Source organism: Onychostoma macrolepis, chromosome 20, assembly GCF_012432095.1.
Source record: "Onychostoma macrolepis isolate SWU-2019 chromosome 20, ASM1243209v1, whole genome shotgun sequence".
In the NCBI taxonomy this organism is placed as follows: Eukaryota; Metazoa; Chordata; class Actinopteri; order Cypriniformes; family Cyprinidae; genus Onychostoma; species Onychostoma macrolepis.
This window is the reverse complement of record NC_081174.1, coordinates 4,561,180-4,586,103: the sequence shown is the minus strand read 5'-3', so window position 1 is coordinate 4,586,103 and position 24,924 is coordinate 4,561,180. Positions and strand designations below refer to the sequence as shown.

Below are 24,924 nucleotides of genomic sequence, written 5' to 3'. Positions count from 1 at the left end.
AGTGTATTTGTATTGTTAATTTTCTTTACTGTAAGTTTATGTTTATATCTGCAATGTTGAAATTCGCTGTTTTCATTTTCATTCCTAAATTAAATCATTAACTGTAAGAACATCTGTTTTTACTTAATTTCTTAAATTGAATAATTAATTAATATTTTATTGGTATTACTTCTATTATTTCTTTATCAGATTGAGTTTATGGCCACCCTATGACCCATATAAAATGATTATGTAAATACCAAAGATTTGATAAAGAAAACAATAACTGTATATATAAATATATACATATATACATACATATATATATATATATGCAAGTGTCTAAAGTATAAGCAGAGATATATAGCTGTTTATATACAACAAATAGCACCTTATGCAGTAAAAATGTTTTTTATTGGTACTTCACTGTCATTGCTTATTAAATACAATAATAAGATAGATCGTAACACTCAGCATTTTCTTTAAAGAACACTATTCTAAATTAGTTACTTACAAAACAAAAAGAGGGAACCACAGCAGCTTGGGCAAATATTTTGTGGACATAACACTAATAATCTTGATAATTTCTCTTGGCAAAGTTTAGCTACTTAGTGTCTTGGTACAAGGATGTGAAATCATTCTACTGAAGAAATCCCTTATGAATGGAATAGGAATGTCAATATTCAATTCTGTGTCGTTCAGTCTCACATAGGGCTGAATATTCTTGGCATCCTTGAGGATCTTAATAATTTGGTTCATGAGAACTTCCAGACGGGTCATAGTAGATTCAATCCAAGCCTGGGTGTCTTCAATCAGCTGCTCAAGGGTCATCTCAGCAAAAATGTCCTGGGCTTTGGCTTTGACAGTTTTATAATAGTCTTCAATAATTCTCCTAGTCTTCTCAGCCTGCTCAGCTTTTTCGATCAGGATGTTGGAGTTGACAGCATCAGAGAAAACTTTACTAATCCAGGATGAGAGCTTTCCCAGATCTTGAAATTTGATAGAACTAATAAGCTCCTCTGCTTTTTCCGCAATTAATTTCAGGATTTCAGGCAGGTCTTTCAGACAGTGATCAATGGTACTTTCTAGCTTCTCGTACTTATTGCTGATGTCATTGTAAAGTGTTGTGATGAAATATGTTACCGTGTCTTTCAAATCCTTTAATGAAGCAACTTTCTTCTTCAGCCACAAAAGAATTTGACCAGGGAGCTCCTTGTTCCACTGTGTCTGGAAGCTTAGTCTGTTTGGGTCCTTTATTGCAATGTCAACCTTTAGAATGTCCATGTAATCCTCAGACTGAAATAAAAAATAGATAATGTTACTATCATGTCTACTTGTATACTGAATGTTCAAAGTATTAATATATTAATTGATATGTGTAATAAATAAATTGTAATATTTTTTTAAATTCTTACTGGGTTTGCACCAAAAAGTCTTCCTGTATGGTGGGATAAGCTCTTGCTCTGCAGCTGAAGACCAAGGAGTCCAGCAGATGGGGATGATACAGAAACAGTAAGACCTTCTTCTGTATTTCCAGTTAAATTTTGGTAAAGCATAAATTTCACTTCTGGAAGATTTACTTTGGCAACGTTTGAAATAACAGCCTTTGAGACTTCTGTGTTGAACTCAAGAACTCCATTATAGTTGTTCTCAAAATATTTATGCTCCACAATTAGATTGGTAAACAATTTCATCCCTGAATTCATGTTGAAAGTGGCAGAGCCACTGGTTTTGCCATTGAGTACACCAAACTCAGAGCTAACCTGAGTTTCAAACTGGGCAGCAATTTCATCCTGATTAAGGATCTCAGCCTTGGTATTCATAATGATCATAGCTGTTTTCACAGAGAAGTCATAGGTTAGGTCTCCCATGACAGGGATCATAATTGATTCCTTAATATTGGGAAGAGTGATCTTGGCAAAATAAGGACAATCATATGTATCGGATGTGGTTTTGGCAGTTGCGAAAATGGGTATTTTAATTTTCTTAATAATAGAATTGAGGACTGGTTGCATGTTGAACATTTCAGGGTTCTTCACATACTTAAACTTTGCATCCATATCAAAAGTCTGCTGAGGTGTGATCAAGATTTTTTTAAGGCCTGTGTCCTCCCATAAAGAAAATTTCTCTACATACGGTGTTCCTTTGTTAATAAATGGGATGGTCAATTTAGGAATGTTAATCGGCAAGGTCAGCACATTAAAGTCAGCCTCACCATTGACTGATGCAGAGAACTGAATTTCCTTCTCATCATTAGCCATACTAATGTAATGAGAATACTTATATTGATTGAACCTAGCAAGACTGGTCCAGCTGGCCTGCTGCACAGAGGGATTCAAAGTTAAAGCCATATCGTTCTGCAAATCAACTTTACTGGACAACCTAAATGGAAGCATTACTTTAATGTTTTTTTTGTTCTTGGTGTCAAAGATCATTTCAAAAGGTGCAGCCTTGAAGTTAACTGAGTTGGCAATGGTGCCTTCAACTTTGCCAATCAGTTCAGCATCATGAGACCCACTCAGCTCAACCATGGGTTCCTTCAAACGAATCTGCCCTTTCACTGCTGCAGTGCTTCTCTTGATGAAAGGAGTTTCTGTTTCTGCATGTGCATTAAACTTGATCTGAGTCAAACCTCTAGTCTCAGCATCAACTTTCTGCTTCATCTTCAGAAGACTGCTGTCAGTGTCACCATCAAAAGTCAGTTTTATGGACTCCATGTTCATCAGAATCTCCAAGTTACTCTTATGGGTTCCTTCATCAGAATAATCAAAGACAGACAATTTTCCTTTGCCATTATTTCCAAGGGTGAGGGTGATTATGCCAGATTTCAGCTGAGCAGCAGCTTTTTGTGTCATTGTGGCTTCACTGAAGATGTTGGCCACTGGCATGTTCAGACTGTGGATGTAAGAGGTCTCCAAAGTACCTGAGAAGCCATTCTCCGTGCTCAGAAATGCATTGTTCACTAAGTCAGCCCTGTATGGTTCTGTCGTTGCCTTAGCTGTGGTCTTGGAAGATACCTGGGCAATAGGGCCATTGATGGACATGAATCCCTCGTGATCAAGTGAGAAAGCCATGTGATTTGCTTTCGCTGTCTCAATCAGAGACAGCTCTTTCATTCTGGGGATTCTAAGGTGAGCAGTGGCATCAAAGGTGTACGCCAAGAGATCAATAGGAGTCTGAAACTGAGAATTCAGGTTAGCAGTGAATTTGTCTGTTGAGTTATTAAGTTCAGCACTGGTCTTCAGAGTGTGCTCCGAGGATTTGATTTCAATTTCACCATGCAGCATTCCAAAGCAGGGGACCCTAATGAGGTCAGTGACCATCTGCTTTACTTCATCAGCCAAGGTGTCAAAATCATAAGCCATCATTTCATTGACTTTGGTATTTAGTAGTTTTGTCAGCTCATTCATTTGTTCAAAGATTCTATCAAATACTGGTTTTATGTCAAGAGAGTTTAGGTAACCTGCAGCTGATTGCATAGTTTCCCTTAGTTCATATTGTTTCATTAAATCCACAGCATCATCGATGATTTTCTCAACCACTGCCTCAATCTCATTTTCTGCCAAAACCTCATCAATTTTGTTGAGAATTTCATTTATCTTGGTGATAATGCCAGTTTTTTGGCCCAAACTGTCAATCAAGTCCCTGATGGGTTCTAGGGTTTTGCCCATTTCCATTACTACAGCTTTCATATCAGAGGCAAAATGTCTCACATCATCCAAGAACATGTCCACATCAAAATTTACAATTACCTGTGAAAGTTCATTTCCTTTGCTTTTAAAAGTGGCTGTAATGTCATATTTAGTATCAATGCCGTCAAGCAGGTCAATGCTACGGTCTTTCATGGTGAGCATTGCAATTTTGACCTCCTCTACGAGAAAAGGCAGCTTATCAATGAAAGGCAGGTAAATAAAATGACTATCACTGTTCTTCTCATATTTCAGAGCACTTATGATGCCAAATTCTTGATTGTAATTGGCTTTGTTCAAGAGGTTGGTGGACACGGTGCCTTTCAGTGTAATACCCATGTTATTTGGAGTGTTGAAGATTTCCAGGGAGTGGTCAAAGGCATGGTGATTCAGCATAGACTCCATATCTAAGTTAAAATTTTGCTGCTGAGGCGTGATAGCGCTGGTTATTTTATGCTGGAAGTTAGTTTTAATGGAATTTACATTGTTCAGCTGGTGAGAAGTTGAGGCCTTCCATTCATGCTTGTACGAGTAAGACTTAGGTTCAGCTTGAAGGAGCAGCATGCTTTTCACCTGGCCACTGTGTTTTCCATACATGTTAAGTGCTCCATCAGAGTTGAAGGAGCTCTCAAGATTCACACTGAAAGGTTCTGCTTTAGTTAGGATGTTGCTTTCCAGTTGGAGAGAGGGAGAGTTGAAGTGCACCTCATTGCTGAACTTTGTGGAAAATCCAATGATCTCAAACTCGGAGCTTTGAGTCATTTGACTGCCCAAGAGTTTTCCATTGGTGCTGCACTTTGCAGTGGCTGTCTGGTCAACATATGTGATCTCATATGTATGCCTCAGTTCCTCTTCACCAAATATCCCCTTCAGAGTTCCAGTAACTTCCATCTTGTAGGGCTCTGCCTTCATCTGGGCCTCGTTGCTGAAGAGGACACCAATTACTTTAAGATCATTTTCAGCCTTTAAAGATGCTGTAAATTCATGCATGTCAACCGCAATGTCGTGCTTGTAGAAGTTGTTCTCATTCAGAAAGCTGTTGGATTTAGAATGCATGGCCAAAGATTTGAGGGTAACTATCAGTGAGTCTGTGTTTTCTATTTTAATCTCTTGAAGTGATGCAATCAAGTTGTTGTAGAGGTTTAGACCATCTTCATTCAGCTTGAGAGTGATCATGTTTCTGGTGTTGGCATTGAAAATGTCACCTTTGTACATGCTGTTTATGTATACTTCTGAACTTGCAAGTCTTCCTTCAACTTTGAGTTCAGCACTGTTCTCATAGACTGTTCCCTTGCTGGAGACAGACACTGTAGTACCTGTAGTTGTAATTACACCATGGAAAATGTTTTCAAAGGTCACAGAGCTGATCTGAGCACTGGTGGTACAGCTAGTGGTCAGGCCATCTTTGGTGAATGACAGCGTGCCTTTGTTAGAGGCATGGTTGGCAGCAAAGTTGATCGTGGCATCACTATTGAGCTCCAGTCCCTGGGTGCTTAGGGACCCAGTAAGCTGCAAGAAAGCTCGGTTTGTGTTGTCATCAGCCTGGGACTCAATCCTGATAGTGACCTCCTTCATAGTTGCAGAGAAATCTACCTGGTTTTGAAGCTTGGTCTCATAAGCTCTGGTGACAGAATCAGACTTAATGGTAAACTTAGCTTCCTTGAGTTCAATGTTGAACTTCGTGGTGTGGTGGACTTGGTCATTGTCTATGTCATTGTTCAACTCAAATGAAAGTTCTCCACTGGCCGCTGTAGCTTTAATCTGGTTTAGTATTTGGAAATTGGGACAGTTTAAACTGAAAGTGGATTCAGCTCTTGCCTCTCTGGATTTGGGTTGAAGTAAAAAGGTTTGTGTGGCAGTAGTTCTAGCAGACATTGATCCTAATTTTAGTGATCCATCTAAACTGCCATCCCCTGTGATTTCAGAAGAAACCGATGCCTTGGTTGTGTATACCAGTGACATCTGCATACCCAGAGGGCTGAAGGCCTCAATCTTGTAATTTCCTGTTGCTTTCACTTCATCTGTGATTTTGGCTGTTTCCATTAGACTGAAGCGTGCATCTATGAGCTTATGTTTCAGGGAAGAAATTATGTCGAACTTCGCAATGTCCTCTGTAATGTCAGCAATTTGTGCAGATCCTGCATGTAACAAATATGGTCATTAATTCTAGAAATTACAACAACAAAAAAAAAATCCCACCCAAAGACCCATATCAATTATTAAAACTAAAATCATGTATCATGTATACTGCATGCATATGTTTACCTTCCACAGTAAAAGCAAGAAGTTCCACAGGACTGTTTGCAACAACTTTGTAGCTTGTAATGTAGCTGGGCTCACTGACAGTGTTGTTGCCACCAGAAAAAACTGCCTCTATATCATAAAAGTTAGTGTTCACTTTGGCTGATACCTCTACCATTCCTAGAAGAGGCATTGAGAGGTCATAGCTAGAAGGAATGGAGAAGGTCGGTAGATTGAACCTTTTAGAGGGCAGCATTACACTAATTTGTGGCATAACTAGTTCTGGGGTGGCCATGGTGTGAGGGATTCTCAGGTCCTCAGATGTTTTTCCACCAAGAGGCAAAGGAATGGTGAAGGTGACATGATCTTTGTTGAATTTGTATTTGAAATTGCTCTCTCTACAAACAGAATAAAATTTATTTGAAGTTTAATGGAAAATCACATTTGTAGTTGGATTTAAAACATTAGCATTAATCTTACGTGTTCATGAACACCCTCTCAGGCAAAGATGGAATAACCAGTTCTGGAATGCTCTCTCTTAGTGTCTGAAGGTAGGGCACATCAGAAGCAATCTTGTCCATCCAAATGAGGTAAGCCTATCATATCAATAAACATATTGGTTATGGTCCAAATATTTTTCATGTCTATAATAAAAACGGTTGTAAATTTTATACAGTCATACCTCCCAGAGTTTTGCGTAAATGTGACGGAGTTTCATGTCAGTCTTTACAACTTTATGTTCCATGATGTTATCAAAGGCCTGATATAGGTGACTCTGAAGAGGTGCTGTGTTAGGCATCAACTTCTGGATCTCTGAGTCTATGTCAGACTTCATCTCAATCTTCATCTCATCTTTAGCTGTTTTAAAAGCAAATTATCACTTGTTATATTTGACATAAGACCCAAAATAATTATTTACTTATTTAAGACTGACTTAAATAAAGATTTTAAAATAAAAAGTGTGAAAACAGTGACAGGAAAAGTATCCAATACCATATTGTAAGGTAATCTTCTGCACAGAGTTGGTCTCTGGGAGCTTGATGTTACTCTTGAGTTCCAGAGTCAAATCTTCAGCACAGTTCATGGTAGCAGTAAGAGTGGCCTCAGTGTTAAGTGAGGGCATAATCAACTGAGTTTCCAACAAGCCATCTTTCATGGCCTCAAGCCTGTAATTAGCAGAAACATGTCGTTTAGATGAAGGAACTTGCCCATGCAAGTGTTTCAAAAAGTTATTTACATCTCTACTTACTTTGCACGACCAATGAGAGAAAACTGGTTAATATTTTTGTTGGAGATATCAATGGTGAACTTCTTTCCTTTAGCAAGGCTGTCAGTGACACCAACTTTGATTCCGGCCTCAATATCATAGTCAGGAATTTCAATGCTGGTCATGAGAATATTCTTGTTCCTGTTGTACTTAATAGTGGCAGTTGCCTCTGTGGCCTTAGTACCTTATGGTAAGAAAAGAGGGAAAAAGTAATCCCTAAAACCCACAGCATCAAACACTGTAGGAATGTTTTTATATTATAACAGAATGGTCATAATTTCAAATTCACTATTGTTAAGTATACATGCCTTCTGCTTTCAAAATCATTTTCAGAGAATCAACCTTCTGGCGGCCTTCCTTGCCCTCATTCAAGAGTTCATAGGCAAAGGCTGCCGTGTACTCAGTGATGTCACCGGTGGGTTGGATACCCAAAACAAAACTGTGAGCACATAATAATTAAGGTACAGCACATAGAAAAATATTTATAAATTTTTTTTTTTTTTTTTATTATTATTATTTCAAAGTTTGATTCTTACCTGGACTCTCCATTGAGAGGAAAGTATGGAGAATTTCTCTCAGCTTTAGAGTTGAGTATGGTGGTGCAGTAATTGATTCCAGAAATAAGGGGGCTGCAGTTCATTATGGCAGTTCTGTCACCTGTCTCAGGAACAATTGTGACTGGAGTTTTGGACACCATTACTAACTTGTTGCTGTTTGTGAAAAATGACGAAAGGTTAGGTTAGGGACAGGTTTGGTGGTATGGGTAGGTTTAAGGGTGGGTTAAGGTGTAAGGATGGGTCAACAGTGTAATTATACAGAATTAATTAAAAAGATAATTACAGAAATTAAGTACAGATGTAATTACATATAGGTATTTTAAAAAATATAAGTACAATGTAAAAACATGTATGTACACAATAAGTGCATTGTACCAAATGATTATTTTAAATGTAAGTACATAGTAGTTAAGGTCACCTAATATAAAGTGAGACCCAATTTCTTTATGTACATTTTCTTTAATAGTATAAAGAGCATACATTTAACATGTAGCATATAGAACAAAAGCTACCTGACTCTGAAGAGTTCGATAGTGTTCTTGGGTGGCAGGATTGACAGCTTTATTTGGCCATCACCCCTAGTGATCTTGGCATTGAAAGAGCTCTCATGGAACATATTAGTGTGCATTTCCACAGCAGAGACAACAAATTTGGGGATGTGGACTCCCATACGGGTAACAAATTCTACTGCCATGGAGGGTGAAAAAGACAGTTCACCCTGTGAAAAGAAATAGGGATACATTAGTAATAACCATGACAATAAAAAGATGAAATGAAAATAATTTGTTATACGTTTTTTTGTACATAATCTGGATATTGAACAAAAAGCAATCAAGGGCAATATTTAATACCCTGCCAGGTTCCATACGCAGACCACCCTCAACACCAGGTGCAAAGGTCCCAGACAAAGCAAACTTAAGGGGAAATCCAGAGGCAGTTGGAAGGGAGAACTCATTATCCATAAAGATGTAGTGAGCAAAGATGCTCTGATCTCCAGACATCAAGGCCTTTGTAATCTATTGAAACAGGAATATGTAGAAATTTGCATTTATAGTGCCTCAAAAACAACTTTTCTTGTCAGATAGAAAATCTTGAGCTAGCAAAAACAGATAGCAAAAAATACTGTATAAATTAACTCAGTGTTGTCTGATATATGATAGAGCTAATATAGATATGTTTTATGTAAAATGCAGCATATTGTGTATACATACCCAAGCAGGTAAGTACTTGAAGGCCTGAATATATGTGGCCATCCTGTCAACAACAGCTGACAGGTCACTGGTGCTCTTGATGTATCCCAACTCATTCCCCATGATCCTTAAGTAAGCAATAGCCTCTGGGGAGTCCTGGTTGTATAGATCCTTTGCAAGCTTGTTGAAATTCCGCACCATTTCCCTAATAATATTCTCAGGAACCTGTCAAAGAGACAATTCTGATATTATCTAGGCTTGGATACTTGCATGAAAAATTAAATCCTATGAATAATCACATTGCTATGTTTGGAATAAGCAATGGATATCAGTACCTGTCTTTTAGTTTTTTCTGTTCTCAGGGGTTCAATCCATTCTTGCAGAACTTCATTGATTTTGTTTGGCATTTTGTCCCCAACCCAGTACATTGCCTTGGAAATCGAATCAGGGAAGAAGCCATTGCTTCCAAAGAGAGTCTCAACAGTTGGCTCAAATCCTTTGCCCTCCATGCCAAACTTGGTGACCACAAAATAAATAAACAAATAAATAAATTCTAAAAGTCATAGTCAAATCAAATGCAACAAGTCCATAAAAATCAAGGGTAAGTACAAGCAATACATAATAATTGAATCATATAACAATTGAATTTTGCAACTAATTAAATACAAGTACATAACACATTAAGATTCCTACCTCAATGAAGTCAAGGTTGTAACCGAAGGCTTTCAGGGTTGTCTCAAGCATAACCTCTCTGGGCAACTGGCTGCTGGGATCAAAAATTATGCTTCCCTGCACATTGGAGCCCATGATATCCTTGCCTGGCATAAATACATCCATCTTATAGTTATGAGAGAGCTGAGTGTAGTTTGAGTGGGTAAGCACCTCATCATCCTGCATGACCTTGACTATTGTTTTGCCCAACCTTGAAAGAAAAAAGTTATAGTATTTATAGTGTTATAGTAGATAAAGAGCAAAATAAATGGTAGACAGCAGTTGATGTGTTTTGCAAACAGTCTAGAGAAAACTGACAAACTGAGTAACATACTCTTTAATTTCAGGATCCCTGGAATGAATAATGTTGTAGACATGAGAAGCCACAAAAGACTTGACTTGCACATTCTGGTCCTGGGTAAGGATCTTCCTCACAACCTCCAGGTCACTTGCCTCTGGCTTTTTCATCAAGAAAAGATATGCAGCAAGTCTCTTTTGAACAGCACCTTTGGCATAAAGGGCCACTCGCTGAATGTTGGAACGGACCTGAACATTTAAAAATAAAAATAGAGAGATTGGAGTGTGAAATTGGTTTTCTTAGTAGGATAATTACATACATAAGACACACATTTGATTCTGAATAAATACAAATTGTTCAACAAAAATTGCAACACTTACATCAGGAGTCACAGACATTCGTCTGAAAGCCTGGATGGCAGACATCTGGACTGACAGGGTGGTGGCAGGCTGTCTCATACACTTAAGCAGAGTGGTCTTTATGTTGGGATCAGCTGCTTCCATAACCTCGCCCATGTTTCCAATCACCTAACCAGGACAGATTATTATAAAATAAGTTGTTTTCCCAGTGTGAAAATATCCAAAAATATAGATGTTAAAACACACACCCTTAAGGTCAAGTAGGTCAGATCTTTCTCGCCAGCACAGTCAGCACCAAGAATGGAGGTAATGAAGTTAGACACCTCAAGGATCTCAGAGGTGAGCTGACCCTCAGCTTGGAAGTGCCTGAAGAGATATATTATTAATGCTCAGCTACAGTGGAAATATACTGACAAATACTTTAGGTAAAGGAAGATAGCATAGGTGATCACCAGCATATGTTGTGCTTTGGATTACAGTGTGCTGATGTTTTACAAAGCACGATTACTTTGGTGGACCAGTTTCACTAGAAAGACCATATAAATCATAGTCTTCACCAACCATGTTTTGCATTTGACAGCATGGTGATGCTGGCAGCACTTAATTAACATGAACCAGCTTAGATGAGCTAGAAAATTCAAGATATTCTATGCTGGTCTTTTCAGAGAAGAATTGATAGGACTTAAGCAGTCTAGAAATGGAAAATAATTTGCGTACCTCCTTACAACATTGCTGAGAGCATACATTATTGGCTTGCTCTTCTTGGTCTGCGCAATCTCCAGTATGTCTTTCACCAAGAGGCCAGTAGGTCTGTGCATCATTCCTAGAGCAAAGACTGCAGCATCTACCTCAATGGCATCAGCGTCAAAGGTCTTCAGAATACTAAACATGGCGCTGCCACACTCTGGGGTGCCACACTGAATCAGGGCCTGCCAAGTCAAAAACTTGTCATCCGCCACCATCTGAATGATATTCTGTTGCAGAACCTCATGCTCGAGTCCACGGAGTTCAGACACCAAACTCTGGAAAGTGCTGGCCCTCAGCTGCCGATCTGGTTTTTCGTTCATGGATTTCAGCTCCCTGAAGATGAACAGCAGAACCTCAGAGGTCTGGGATGGGGCTTTATCCCCCATTGCCTCTAGAGCCAAGTGTTTGGGGTGAGTAGAACCTGTATTTTGGAGAGCGGGATGATATGTGAGTGAAAGGCTACATAGTCACAACCAAGGAAAACATGAAGTCAACATATTCTCAGCAGTTCTATCACTTTTATCCAGACAAATCAAATTCAAAGTTCTCAAATCTATTTGAGATATAACAGTGAAACTGGGAACACTCACGATAATCAAAAACTCTGTCATTAATCTTGCTGGTTCCCTCAAGAGTTAGGATTTGTTTAACAAGAGAAGAGATACCATACGTATTTCTGCAAAGAAAATTAAATGCGTGTGAATGAATTAGAATATGAAGTTTAATTTATGCACACATATCATTAAGAAATGTAGCAAGTGATGTGATGTCAGTGTCACTCACTGGTAAGAGAAAGGAAGGAATATGTGTTTCTCTGTGCACGTGGCAGAGGTCATGTGCTTCTTCTGGTTTTCGAACTTATAGTTGCAGGTCTGGGTACTGCCAATCAGCTTGGACAGAGGGTATTGCTGTTGACAAATAAATATATATTTAATACATTATCTGTTTCTTGAAAAAATAATTTCAAGAAATTATCACCTGTAGTTGGCTCAGTCTGTATGATATCATGCTTTTGTCAGTATTGGTTAAGGTTTACTTAATTATTACCTGTACCTTAAACATATGGTAATTAGTCAATTGCACTAACAATGATGATTAATGGAACATAATTGAATTGAATTAAAAGTAAAAATAATCTAAGAAGCAATTATTTCAAGCTTCAACCATCAGAGGGTATGATATATAAAAAAATAAAAAATAAATAAATAAAAAGTGATTGTCTCACCAAACCAGTGATGATTGCAAGAGGGCTGGTGTGGCTTCTTTGGGTTTTGAAAGTATCACATCCTGACAGGTCCCTAGTGAGAGTGACATCAGTGGCAATATCTTCCTTGCTGTTGACCTTGATATCAGTGGCACAGATTCCATGGACAGTAACCTAGATTAAATAAGGTTATCAAATCAATGCAAAAAAAATGCTTGTGTACAATTGTGATTGTTTAAAGTGTAAGGTGCCCCACTGTGGGCGGGGGTGGGAGTGGGCACACAGGTACTGTCCTTCATGTCAGAAGTAGTGCATGCTTGCAGAAAGTTTAGATTTGCTTTTAGTTGCGTTGCACCACACATGTCCGCTGTAGACATGGTGAAAGTGAACCAGCTGCAGGTGTTTTTCATTGCAGGTTTTTCAATTACAAATATCTTTCAATTTTCAGAATTTTTTGTGAAATTCTTTGTTAGTCTGAGACGGGGTGGGGTAAAGGATCCCTATTTATTTTCAGTCAGTGGATTGGTACAAAATGTGGAAAACATTTTCTGGCAGCATGTACTGACATAAATAAAGAAAAAAATAATCTACTGATAACTCACTGTTTTGAGTAATTATTGTTTCCCAACTCTTATTTTGATTTATTAATTTACCAAGCCATATGTGGCCAATGTTGTATGGCCAAAAATTATATTTTTTAAATACAATCAATTGCAATAATTTTATTACTACTAATAAATACAGACAAGCTACTTTAAGGTAATATACAGTAATGGTGTAGTGATGATTGGGGGTTCTGTTGGATCAAGGCTATTTTGGATATTGATATATTCATTGCTTTGTAATGATAATAATAATAAATATTAACACTAAGCAAAAATGAAAAAGCTGGCCTCGATGTTTTTCAGTAAATCCTGAGATTACTGAAATAATTGTTTCAAACCTATCATGAGGTTTATGAGGATGTAGAGGCAATATCATGAATATCATGAATATCATGAAATAGTCTCCTATCAGTTGACTGCGTGGGTCAAGATTAACTTGCACCTTCATTGGAATTTATTATTCCAGATAAGAAGATTAAGATCTTATCTGTTTAGTTGTTAAGTGAGTGTTCATAACAGCATTGCTTAAATTAATTTAATCTAACAAGTTCAACATACAATAAAAGGCAATTCATATCTTTACAGATTAAGGCCTTAAGGAAGAAGAAAACATGTTTATGTACCATGTCTTTGCTCTCCTCTTTCTCCATGACAGGAACAATCAGAGTAGAGATGATACCCCTCTTGAAGTTCAGAATGTTGGTTTCATCTCCCTCAGGATAGAGTGTCACACCTGTCTCACCCTCCACTACAAACTTCAGCACATTCCTGTGAAAAGAGAAGGAATAGCTGTAGAATCACTTGTTGAAAATTTTCTGATCAATTTTAAAATCAGTTTATTATAAACTGGAAACCAGTCTTATAATGTATAGTTTATGAGGTAGTTTTTATTTTCCATTGGCTGTTGGTATATTTTAGCAATACTGGCTGTGCTCATTTTGAATATTTGCAGACCTAATATTATTTGATCCATTTTCTCTAAAGGGAAGGGAAACATACTTTTCTATGGCTGCTTGAAAGGCTTGGGCCTCAGCAGCAGGTGCATAAATGGGCGCCCCATTTGCATCCGTTCTGACCACCTCAGTTAGGGAGCACTCACTGGTACGGAGCTCAAAGCTACATGCCACAGGCACATCAATTTCGACCTATGGAAAGAAGGGTGTTAATGACTTAATGACTGAGCAAAACAACAGGAAAGGCATATTGAGAAACTGAATTGTTACATGATTTTTCAAATGTACCTTGCAGGAGATTTTGGGACCATTCGTGAGAGGGGAGGTCCCAGTAACCATATTCTGGATCTCAGCTTCATACCGATATGTATATTTTTTGTAGATCTTAAATCTTTTAGATACTGTGAATGAAATAAACACTAGGTCAATTCAAAAATGAAATTTTCGAAAGAATAATCACACACTGCGGGGGAAAAAAAAAAATCTTAGTACATTTATTTTTCAGTGAATTTTGTGTAATATAAAATATAAATATAATAATATAAATATAAAAAATATTTCAACAGAAATGTAGGACATACCATATATAGGATTATAGCATATGTCATATATATATATATATATATATATATATATATAAGATATATATCTTAAATATACATTCTGAATACACATTTTGTCTTTTGGCACTGGTAGACTTTCCCACTCATTTTCTTAAAGGTAATTTTTTTAGGTAAATTGAACAAAATATCCTTATGTTGTTTACATATTATTAGTTTACATATTATTTCAGGAAAACAAGACAAATAAAATAATTAAAACATGTTTTTTTTGCAGTACAGTATTATATATATAACATTATAACATTTATATTACTTTGTTTAAATTTCATTACATTACATTGTTTTATCTAATCAAGACCAGCAATAAGAAATCTGGACTCTGACATACTGACTCAAGCACTGTCTGTTGTAGATAAAGAGTACATGGCTACGTTAGAATGATGATGTCATTTATTGAGGGTTCAAAGTAAGTGACAACAACAATAGGTACAGTGAGTCCAATAGGTAAAAGATAAGGATAAATTAAACTGATACTTTAACATGCATGAGTCCTAGACACCTCGAATACAAATAACATTTCATCAAAGGATAAAAATAAGAAAAATAAGAAAAATACTTACAGTGACATTCTGGATGAGAATTTGACTCAGTTTCTTGCTCTAGTGAGAAAGTCATTATGGGAAAATATGTAAACAAAACTAAAAATGCATATTGAAAGGTAAATCAAAGATTAAATTTGCAAAAAAAAAAAAAATCAAATTTAGATGAATTTAGTTCACACAACTTAATAGACTTTACAGAATATGAAATGCTAAAAATATGATATCTTCCTATAGCCTATAGCTTCATAGGATGAAGCAAAATAAATCAAATATTTCCGGTGCATGAAATGCATTAATGAAGTAACATTAATACACCAGAATGCAAAGGAACATTATACTCACGGGCTGTAGCATAAGTGCCAAGTAGCAGCAATAGGCAGAGCTTCATATTCCCCATGCTGGGTCAAAAGAAGCTCAGAAGCCCTGTGATTACAGCGAGTCTTCCTCCGAATGGAGACTGGCGGTGATCATCTGGCTCGCATCTTTTATACGCTGATCTATTCAGTTCACTTAGGGGGTTAAACAAGGGTTGCAACAGGTCCAAAGTTCCATCAGCCAGTGTGGCAGGCCAAAGGCAAAAGCTGTTTCATAAACACCACCCAAGACTTGCATGTCAGCAATGGAACTGATGGAACTCACTGATTGCATTAGCCAACGGTAACCAAGTCAAGTCAAGTCACCTTTATTTATATAGCGCTTTTAACAATACAGATTGTGTCAAAGCACTTAACAGTAACAAATTGGAGGATAGAGTGTCAGTAATGTATAATGATAAGATTTTCACTCAATTTTCAGTTAATGGCATTTCATTATTGAATTCAGTGTCTAGCTCAGTTTAGTTTAAATAATATCTGTGAAATCAAATTGACGATGATTGCTAGAAATTAAGTGTCCCCAACTGATCAAGCCAGCGATGACAGCGGTAAGGAACCAAAACTCCCTCTGTGACAGAATGGAGAAAAAAACCTTGGGAGAAAACCAGGCTCAGTTGGGGGGCCATTTCTCCTCTGGCCAGACGAAACCCGCAGTTAAATTCCGACCCCAGCCATGTCAGATTGTGCAAATGGCTTATCTGATTCTGTGGTCTTGTCCCGATGGGGCATTTTAATTTGTAATTTAATGTATTTGTTATATTTGTGTTTTATTCATTATTTGAAGTTTTTAATTTATATGATTTATTCATTTGCTATAATTGTAATGTATAGTTTAATGCATTTATTGTTTCTCGGTCTATTTTTATAATATATATTTGTTTGTTTATTATAATTTTAATTTATAATAACCACAGGTTTTAGACTACCTTGATTGATTTTCTTTTATTTCATGTGAAATCTTACATAGGCCAAATGTTGTTTTTGGGGAGAAAGACCAAACTAGTACCACAATGTTCATGTTAAGTAAAAATTGTAAAATTTAAAATTGTAATAAAAGGGCTAAAGGGTGTTGAAGGGCCTTTAACTTCTTTGGCTGTCATTATATGTACTTAATATTACTTACAGTTAAAACATACTAAAATATTTCAGATATAAACTTTCAACAAAATATTATTCTGTTATAGGCAAATGCAATACAAATGCCACAAATGCCATTATTCCACTAGACAATAGTGGAGTAGTTACCCAGCAGAATCCCAGTAGTTACAACCAAATACCATTTTCTCTAGTGACGTATGTGAGTCATGTCCTAATCAGTTATTTTCAAGCAACATGCCCTCTCCCAATTTACAACCCTTATCTTTAAAACCAAGTCAGTGTGCAAAAGTTCAGAGAACATTTAAACTATTTAAAATCCCTAATGTGTTCGGAATTATCTACTCTAAATTATCTACAGTATCATTAGCACAGGGCCTGGAAAGGAAAGAAACAACAAGTGTTATCAACGTGAGTCTAAAATCTTAAATTTTAATTTTGTTTTATTTTATCATGCTAAACTTTTCATGTTTCAATGTTCATGGTTTTATACTACCTTTAAAATCAGAACATTTCTGTTAACATGTCTTGTCTCATTAGTCATGCCTGCTTCAGTCAAATTGGCAACATGCTGGTCTGTTTAGAAGCAAACATAACAGCCTTGTTTAATTCGATACAGTTAATCATTGCGATTTCAGAGCTTTTGTTCTCATCATTTTGTGTGAGGCAAATGAAGTGATAACCTAATCTGAGAGAAGCACATCAAGATAAGTTACATAACTTATTCCATGCCACTGTTGAATTTTGGTTTGCTCACTGGGCTATTTAGAGGCTATTTACACTAAGTGCAAATAGCAGGGGTGCACTGTAAAAAAAAAAAAAAAAAAAAAAGTTGAGCCAACTTAAAATTTTATTTTATTTTTTTACCAGCTTCAGCAGATTTTTGAGTTTTCTCAACTTGTCATTTAAAGTTTATACAACATAAATTTGAGAATCTCCAACAAAAAAAAGTTGAGCAAACTCAAAAATCTGCTGAAGCTGGTAAAAAAAAGAATAAAATAACTGTTTTTTTTTTTTTTTTTACAGTGTGTGGACTCGAGTCACATACTAACTACACTGTAAACCCCAACAGTTAGGGTAACTCAAACCGTTTGAGTAAACCGATTGCTTAAAAACCTGACACATTAGGTTAACTCAAACCGTTTGAGGAAACTTATTGTCTTAAAACATTTAAGTTTTTTTTAAAACTAATAGTTATGAGTACTCTGAACTTATTTCAGTTGAGTTCACTAAATAAGATATATGCCCAACAAGTCACGGTAACTCAAACCGTTTGAGTAAACCGATTGCCTTAAAAACCCAAGTTAGGTTAACTCAAACCGTTTGAGGAAACTTATTGCCTTAAAATATTTAAGTTTTTAAAACTAATAGTTATGAGTACTCTGAACTTATTTCAGTTGAGTTCACTAAAATAAGATATACATTGCAGTTAAGTAATTAAGTGATTAATTAAGTGTTGATTGAGCATTAGTGATGAACACCTGCTGTTAACAAACAGAATCACGGACAGAAAGAGAAACACAAGAACAACAACTGACTTTAGACACATGCTTAGATGAAATCAACTGAAATAAAATACATTAAATCTCAAGATCTGATTAAACAACCCCACAAACAGCATCACCATCTCCACTTATTAATAACCAGACTGACTTTATTTCTGTCAGACATCTACAGAAGATCTTATTGAGAATTAACTAAGGTTTACATGTTGATTTATTGTTTCAATTGAAGTAACCATGTTAGAGATCAGTATCTGCTTTAGTTGGGATCTTGACCCTTGACTTCTGTGTTAGTAGTTTTTTTTTTTTTTTTTCCTCCCTGGCTGTTGTAACCATGTGTTCTTCAAACATATTTGTTACAACTCAAAAGCTCAAAGAAAGTGGTCAGTAGTTGGTTGTTATATATAGTGACAATCATCTGTAAGTGAACTGATCTCATTGAGAGTGAATGTAGACTCTTTGTATGTCTAGTCTCTGATTAAGTGAATGTATTGATTATAGTAAAAGTGATTGTAAGAGCCATTGGTTCTGTGACAGTCAGTTAATAGAAAGGACTTTCCAAACAGTTTGTCCAAAAAAAAACTTTCATCTACATCAGCAATTAGATTCACACAGACATCAAGAATCAGCTTGTGAACCTCAACAATGGTGACCATTAAAAAAATAAAATAATAAAAAATCATGCAGCAATGCATGCTGGGAGCCATGGATGAGTTTTGTACTATGCTAGTACCCAGCATGCATTGCAGCATGAATTTTTTATTTTTTTTAATGGTCACCATTGGTGCCTTACCATTAAGGCCACTGAAACTGATGTCAAGGAAACGTCTTTTTGTAGTGTTGACTATTCCAACCACACGTTGGTGGGCGGAGTTAGTTTAAATAGCCTTTGCCAACAAGGCGGGCTATTTGCACTTAGTAATTTTTTACAATCATTCTTTACAGTAAATTTGAAAAATTTGTTAACTCAACAGTTAAAGGGGAAAAAAATCTTTGCAAAATTCATGAAAACACATGAAAAATGTAGTTTATCATATTATAATAATGGAGTGTCTATTTACACTAAGTGCAAATAGACCGCCTTGTTGGCAAAGGCTATTTACACTAACTCCGCCCACCAATGTGTGATTGGGATAGTCAACACTACAAAAAGACATATGTTTAACATCAGTTTCTGAAGGCGTGTACTTTTTGATGCGATCGAACAAGTGCGAACCTGCCTTTTGACGAACTTTTTTTCTCCCTTTTCAAATCTCATATTGCATCGGAAAGGCATTTATTTTCAATAAACATGAAGGAAATAATCAAAAAGTTGAAAATAAAGTATCGGGTAGGGTTAGGGTAGGTGTAGGGAGGGCTTTATTGTCCCAATAAGGTGGCATCCATTTATTAGCCTAATTTGAATTAAAACTATAATTTACACTCAATACATTATTATTGCGTACTGTTTTGTAATGTACTACAATACTGAGGTGCAGATAATTGCCACTATTTTCAATAAGTAGTATAAATAGCAGAAAATCTTGCTATTTTAACATAGAGTAAATAGAATCTATAGCTGTTTGCACTTAGTGTAAATAGCATATCGTTAAAAAATACTGCTATTTTCACTTAATGTAGATAGAATCCATTGCTATTTGCACTTAGTGTAACTAGCATCTATTGCTATTTTCACTTAGTGCAAATAGCATCTCTTGTTAAAAATATGCTATTTGCACTTAGTGTAAATAGAATCTAATTGCCATTTACACTTAGTGCAAATAGCCGCTGCCAAGAAAATATGCTATTTGCACTGTGTAAACAGAATCTAATTGCTATTTACACTTTGTATAAATAGTATTTATTGCTATTTGCACTAAGTGTAAATAGCCTCTATCGCTATTTACACTTAGTGCAAATAGCCACTGCCTTTTTTTTTTTTTTAACAATGTATCACACTGTGGTGGTAAAGCAATGAGCTGCGCAGGGTTAGAATTAAGGTAAATGCAACTCTGAGTGGTTAAGAACAGTCACCAGTAAAATTATGCCTTAATGATAATAACTTAATTCATAGATTATTTATAACTTAATTAAAATTCTATTGTACCTTTATCATTTTTGTTATCTGATGAATTGTTTGTGTTTCACAAACAAATGGCTTTACTGTAGATACTTGTTAAGGTCCTTGCACACTGAGTCTGAAATGTCCGTATGCGTTTTTCGTTTTTTTTTCGTATTCAAATGCTTATCAAAATGCTTGCTGTGGATGTGACAATGCAGAAAATCGAACCTGAACCGATTTTTTTATGACGGACGAAAGTTTTGGAGGCAATGTGTAAACGTGATTGACACAACGTAAGGTCGTATTTATTTATTAACGTGTGAAAATTTCGGACTCAGTGTGCAATGACCTCTACTGTAGAAAATGTGACAGTAAGACTTGCCTGGTCTTTACTCTATGTTAGGGAACAGATCTTATCAAGTACCTTATCAACAGAAGCCTGTCTTGCTCCTTATTGATGAGTTTATTGCCTTGCAAAGATTAGTTGACCCGTGCTTGGTTTTATTTAAAAACACACTTTTATTAAAAACAAAACTGTTTTTCCAAACTAGGTTTCACTTTATTTTGATGGTCCCTTTAACACATTCTATTGACTATAAGTAATGTTGCACCTACATTTCTACTAACTCTCATTAGAGTGGTAGTAGTGTATTAGTTGACTGGTAGGGTTAGGGTTAGATTTAGTTGGCACGTTCTTGCAAAGTTACTTATAGTCAATAGAATATCTGTTGGGAGACCAACACAATAAGGAGTTAGTAGATATGAAGCGAACAGTCCACTAATACTCTTATGAGAGTTTGTTGACATGTAGTTGCAACATTACTTAGTGTCAACAGAATGTTCAAAAGGGACCATCAAAATAAAGTGTTACCCTATTTTTGAACTATTTTCAAACTATAAAAATACAAAGCTGAAGTGAGCTTTTTTATGTTAAAATACTTTCTCCTACTCCAGTTTACAATTTTTTTTAATTGCTAACAAGCATTGTTCAATACTGAAGCCACATTTTCAAAACTGTTCACACATTCAGCGATACAGAAGTCTATGTGGACCAAACTGTAAATCATTTTTCATTGCTTTCAGACATTTTTCAAAATCCACAAACACTTTTATCATTCATACTCCACAACCTGCAAAAAAAAAAACACTGTACATTTTCAGCACATTTTTAAGATGCTAACACACTGCTTTCAAAACTGATAAAAGCACATTCAAATTGAAACTATGGCAAACTGTCCATTTCTGCAGGAATTATATTGAAATATAAAATCTTAGCAGAATATTTATTATGAAACTGAATAATAATTATTCTAAACACAACTAAATGCAATTTCAGCTGAAAGCCAAGCCAAATGTCCTATTTTTAGTCTTCTTCTTCTTTCTTTCTTTCTTTCTTTCTTTTTTGGTTATCTTTTGATACATGCATGGCTTTGGAATGATTTTATTTGGAAACATGGATCAGGGAGGGCACATTGTTGGGGGAAAAAAGAGTGGCAGAGAGGGGGAGGACTAGAACCCTCACAGTACTGAACATCCATCCATCTATTCCATACATTTTCCCTAGCGCTTGTCCTATGTAGGGTCATGAGGCTGGAGCCTTTCATGGGTCATAGGCAGGAAAACCCCCTGGACAGATGTCCAGTTCATCACACACATTCATATTCACACTCACTTATAGTCTCCAGTTCACCTGTCCTGTATGTCTTTGGATTGTGGGAGAAACCCAGAGGAAACCAACATCAACATGGAGAGAACATACAAACTAAACATTCAAAAGTCTTCTGGGACTCCAATACTGCACATACCAACCTGGTCGCATGGCATAAACGTACCTGGGGGCACTTTTTAGAGAGACCGTTTTTATGTACCTTACTGCACGTTTTGCCACAGTTTCAAAGAGAAATGTCCACTGAGTGGTGCTAAAACAGGGGTTCAATAGATTATTTTGAAAATCTTAGCAGAATATTTCATTTTAAATTGCATAATAATTATTCCAAACACAACTAAATGCAATTTCAGCTGAAAGCCAAGCCAAATGTCCTATTTTTAGTATTCTTCTTCTTCTTGCTTCTTTCTTTTTGGTTATCTTTTGATAAATGGATGGCTTAGGAATGATTTGTTTTGGAAACATGGATCAGGGAAGACACATTGGTGGGGAAAAAAGAGTGGCAGAGAGAGGGAGGACTAGAACCCTCACAGTACTGAACATCCATCCATCTATTCCATACATTTTCCCTAGCGCTTGTCCTATGTAGGGTCATGAGGCTGGAGCCTTTCATGGGTCATAGGCAGAAAACCCCCTGGACAGATGTCCAGTCCATCACACACATTCATATTCACACTCAGTACAGTCTCCAGTTCACCTGTCCTGTATGTCTCTGGATTGTGGGAGAAACCCAGAGGAAACCAACGTCAACATGGAAAACTCCACACAGAAAGACTCCTGCAGCAGCTGGGACTCAAATACTGCACATACAGCACCTCATTACACTAGACTGCTGATGTTTTTTTTTTGTTGTTGTTTTGTTTTGCTTTTTTGGTAATTATTGCTTCAGTATTTATTATTAATGCAGACTGCGTGAACAGTTTTGAAAATGTGGATTCAGTATTGAATAATGCTTGTTAGCGATTGAAAACAACTGTAATTGTTAGCATTTTGACAGTCTACGCACTATAATTGACATGTTCTTGTTGGATAGAAAACCAGTGTTAATGTTTTGACCGAATTACTCAATTTTGAATCGGGCTTGCTGTGTTTTGATAGAGTTAGTATATGAAGAAAAAGGTATTCAGCATTTTGAAATGTAGAGTTTGTATTTACAGTTTTTTACAATTGCTATGACATTTTTTCCAATACTTCTAACAATTTTCCTAAACTCTTAACGCACCAACACACCTACAACACACAGTTGACAAAACAGTTAATTTCATGTTCAAAATCACACACTGCAAACTAAACTCTAACACTAATTTTCAAAATACAATAATATACTAACACAATACACTACATCTACCTAAACACTGCAAACATGTCTCAAAATCAAATTGTTATTCCAAAACACTAACACATGTTCTCTTCCAACAGGAACATTTAGTCAATCATAGCACAATATCATAAAAACACTAACATCAAATGGAATTACAGAAACTGTATTATTTTAGGTGTCAGGTCTGACCTTACAGTAATACAGTATATTGCATTGATCATATATTGTATTTTACACTACAGTTTGTTTTTCTTTTTGGGTTTAGTAAATGCATGTATTTTGTCTTATTGCTGCAGAAATTCAATACAAAATTTGAATGACCCATCTCAGAGTAGCTTTATAGAATGAACGGTTTATGGGAGAAAAAGAGACTGAGACATAATTGCTGCAGTAAAGGCTTTATTTGCAACAGGACATTAGAAAAACAAGAAAGAAAACAAGAATGCATGAACACAAAAGATATGCAATATTCTGTCATTTACAGTTTTTTACAGACGCTAGGACACATTTCTCAATACTTAGGTCACTTTTGCAAAACTCTTCACACAGTTCTCCTAACCAACTTTCAGCTTGGCAAAGCAGTTCATTTCACATTCAAAATGCACTACAACTACCAAAACACTTTATTCAGGTCTCAAATCAACTCATTCTTCCAGAACACTAGCAAAGGTTGACAGCCGACAAACACACTTTGTCACCCACAAAACAATGACCTAAAAAACACTAACAACATGTAGCATTATACAATGTTTTCTTGTGTAAAACAAGGACACATCTCTGTTTATAATTCACTGCAATATATGTTACTGGAATGAATCAGACATGATGCAGAATTCGTCAATATTTTATGTCGTTTATTTATTTTATAAGTAATTTAGTAATTTCAAAATACAACAATTTGTATACACACCATCCACTGATACAGATACAATAGTAACGCTAATCTACTCAGTCTTCTCCATTTGGCCACAGGTTCTCATCCACATCACATCTTATGTCATCTAGGGCAATACACCTAGGAAAGAATCTTCTGCCATGCCTGATCCATCCCTGGCAATCTTCTGCTGATATGTCCAGGCATCCAGCATTCATTGCGTCCAGGAGGGACATTTGATCATGTGGATGGTGGTCATAAACCTTCCACCTCCATGAGGAAAATAATTCCTCTATGGGGTTGAGGAATGGAGAGTAAGGTGGGAGGAAAAGTGACTCCATTCTGGGATGGGCCGCAAACCACTCGGTGACTGCATGGGAGTGGTGAAATGCCACATTGTCCCATACAATTATAAATGTTGGCTGATTCCTTCTCTCTGCATCCCTTTCCTCACCTAGCACAACCCTTCCATAGAGATCATGCAGGAACGCAAGGAGACGTTCAGTGTTGTATGGCCCAATTAGCGGTTTGTGTAACAGCAGTCCATCAGTGGATATTGCTGCGCACATTGTGATGTTGGCACCCCTCTGGCCCGGGACATTCACTATGGCTCTCTTCCCAATCACATTCCTCCCTCGTCGCCGTGTTTTGGCCAAGTTGAAACCCGCCTCATCCACAAAGATGAAAATGTGGGGTGTTTGCCTGCCTTCAATCTCCATGACTCTCTAAAATAAATCCACAAGGCAACATAAGCTGTTACAGTAGTAAATTTGTAAAAAATGTTCTTTGTGTGTGTTTGGTTTTGTTCAAAAACAGTTCTGTATTTTATTGTGATCTTACCTGGACATATTGGTTCCTGAGTTGCTTGACATGTTCAGAGTTCCTCTCAAAAGGCACAGTGTACAACTGTTTCATCCTGACCTGATGTTTTTTCAGGACTCTAGAAATTGTTGTTATGCTTACACTGTGAATATTTGCGAAAGTAACATTGTCTGCCAAGACTCTGTCTCGAATCTCAGTGAGTTTTATCCCATTGTTTCTGATGACCATATCAACAATGGCAGTTTCCTGCACATCAGTGAGCAT

General features: G+C 36.5%; 1 protein-coding gene across 1 annotated transcript; it reads right to left on the bottom strand.

The window, feature by feature from the left end:
* Nucleotides 1-510: 510 nt before the first annotated feature.
* Nucleotides 511-24,924, bottom strand: LOC131527133 (apolipoprotein B-100-like). The gene is made up of 26 exons (XM_058755996.1): nucleotides 24,679-24,924; nucleotides 24,293-24,563; nucleotides 14,089-14,201; nucleotides 13,847-13,992; nucleotides 13,471-13,615; nucleotides 12,264-12,416; nucleotides 11,822-11,946; nucleotides 11,629-11,714; nucleotides 11,009-11,459; nucleotides 10,540-10,657; nucleotides 10,313-10,459; nucleotides 9,969-10,180; nucleotides 9,617-9,845; nucleotides 9,259-9,438; nucleotides 8,945-9,148; nucleotides 8,585-8,749; nucleotides 8,246-8,451; nucleotides 7,713-7,886; nucleotides 7,485-7,615; nucleotides 7,159-7,360; nucleotides 6,903-7,075; nucleotides 6,592-6,761; nucleotides 6,390-6,505; nucleotides 5,934-6,307; nucleotides 1,395-5,806; nucleotides 511-1,275 (listed from the first exon to the last, which is right to left on the bottom strand). The coding sequence occupies exons 1-26, from the start codon at nucleotides 24,922-24,924 to the stop codon at nucleotides 580-582; spliced, it is 9,645 nt and encodes a 3,214-aa protein (XP_058611979.1). The 3' UTR covers nucleotides 511-579.

What these genes read in the sequence shown, in the direction of transcription:
- LOC131527133 (XM_058755996.1), bottom strand. Translation starts at nt 24,924, where the DNA reads ATGCTCACTGATGTGCAGGAAACTGCCATTGTTGATATGGTCATCAGA. An exon ending in GTCCCAAAATCTCCTGCAAG is followed by an intron (nt 13,993 to 14,088) that starts GTACATTTGAAA and finishes TTCTTTCCATAG; the next exon opens with GTCGAAATTGATGTGCCTGT. An exon ending in TGACAGAGTTTTTGATTATC is followed by an intron (nt 11,460 to 11,628) that starts GTGAGTGTTCCC and finishes TCCAAAATACAG; the next exon opens with GTTCTACTCACCCCAAACAC.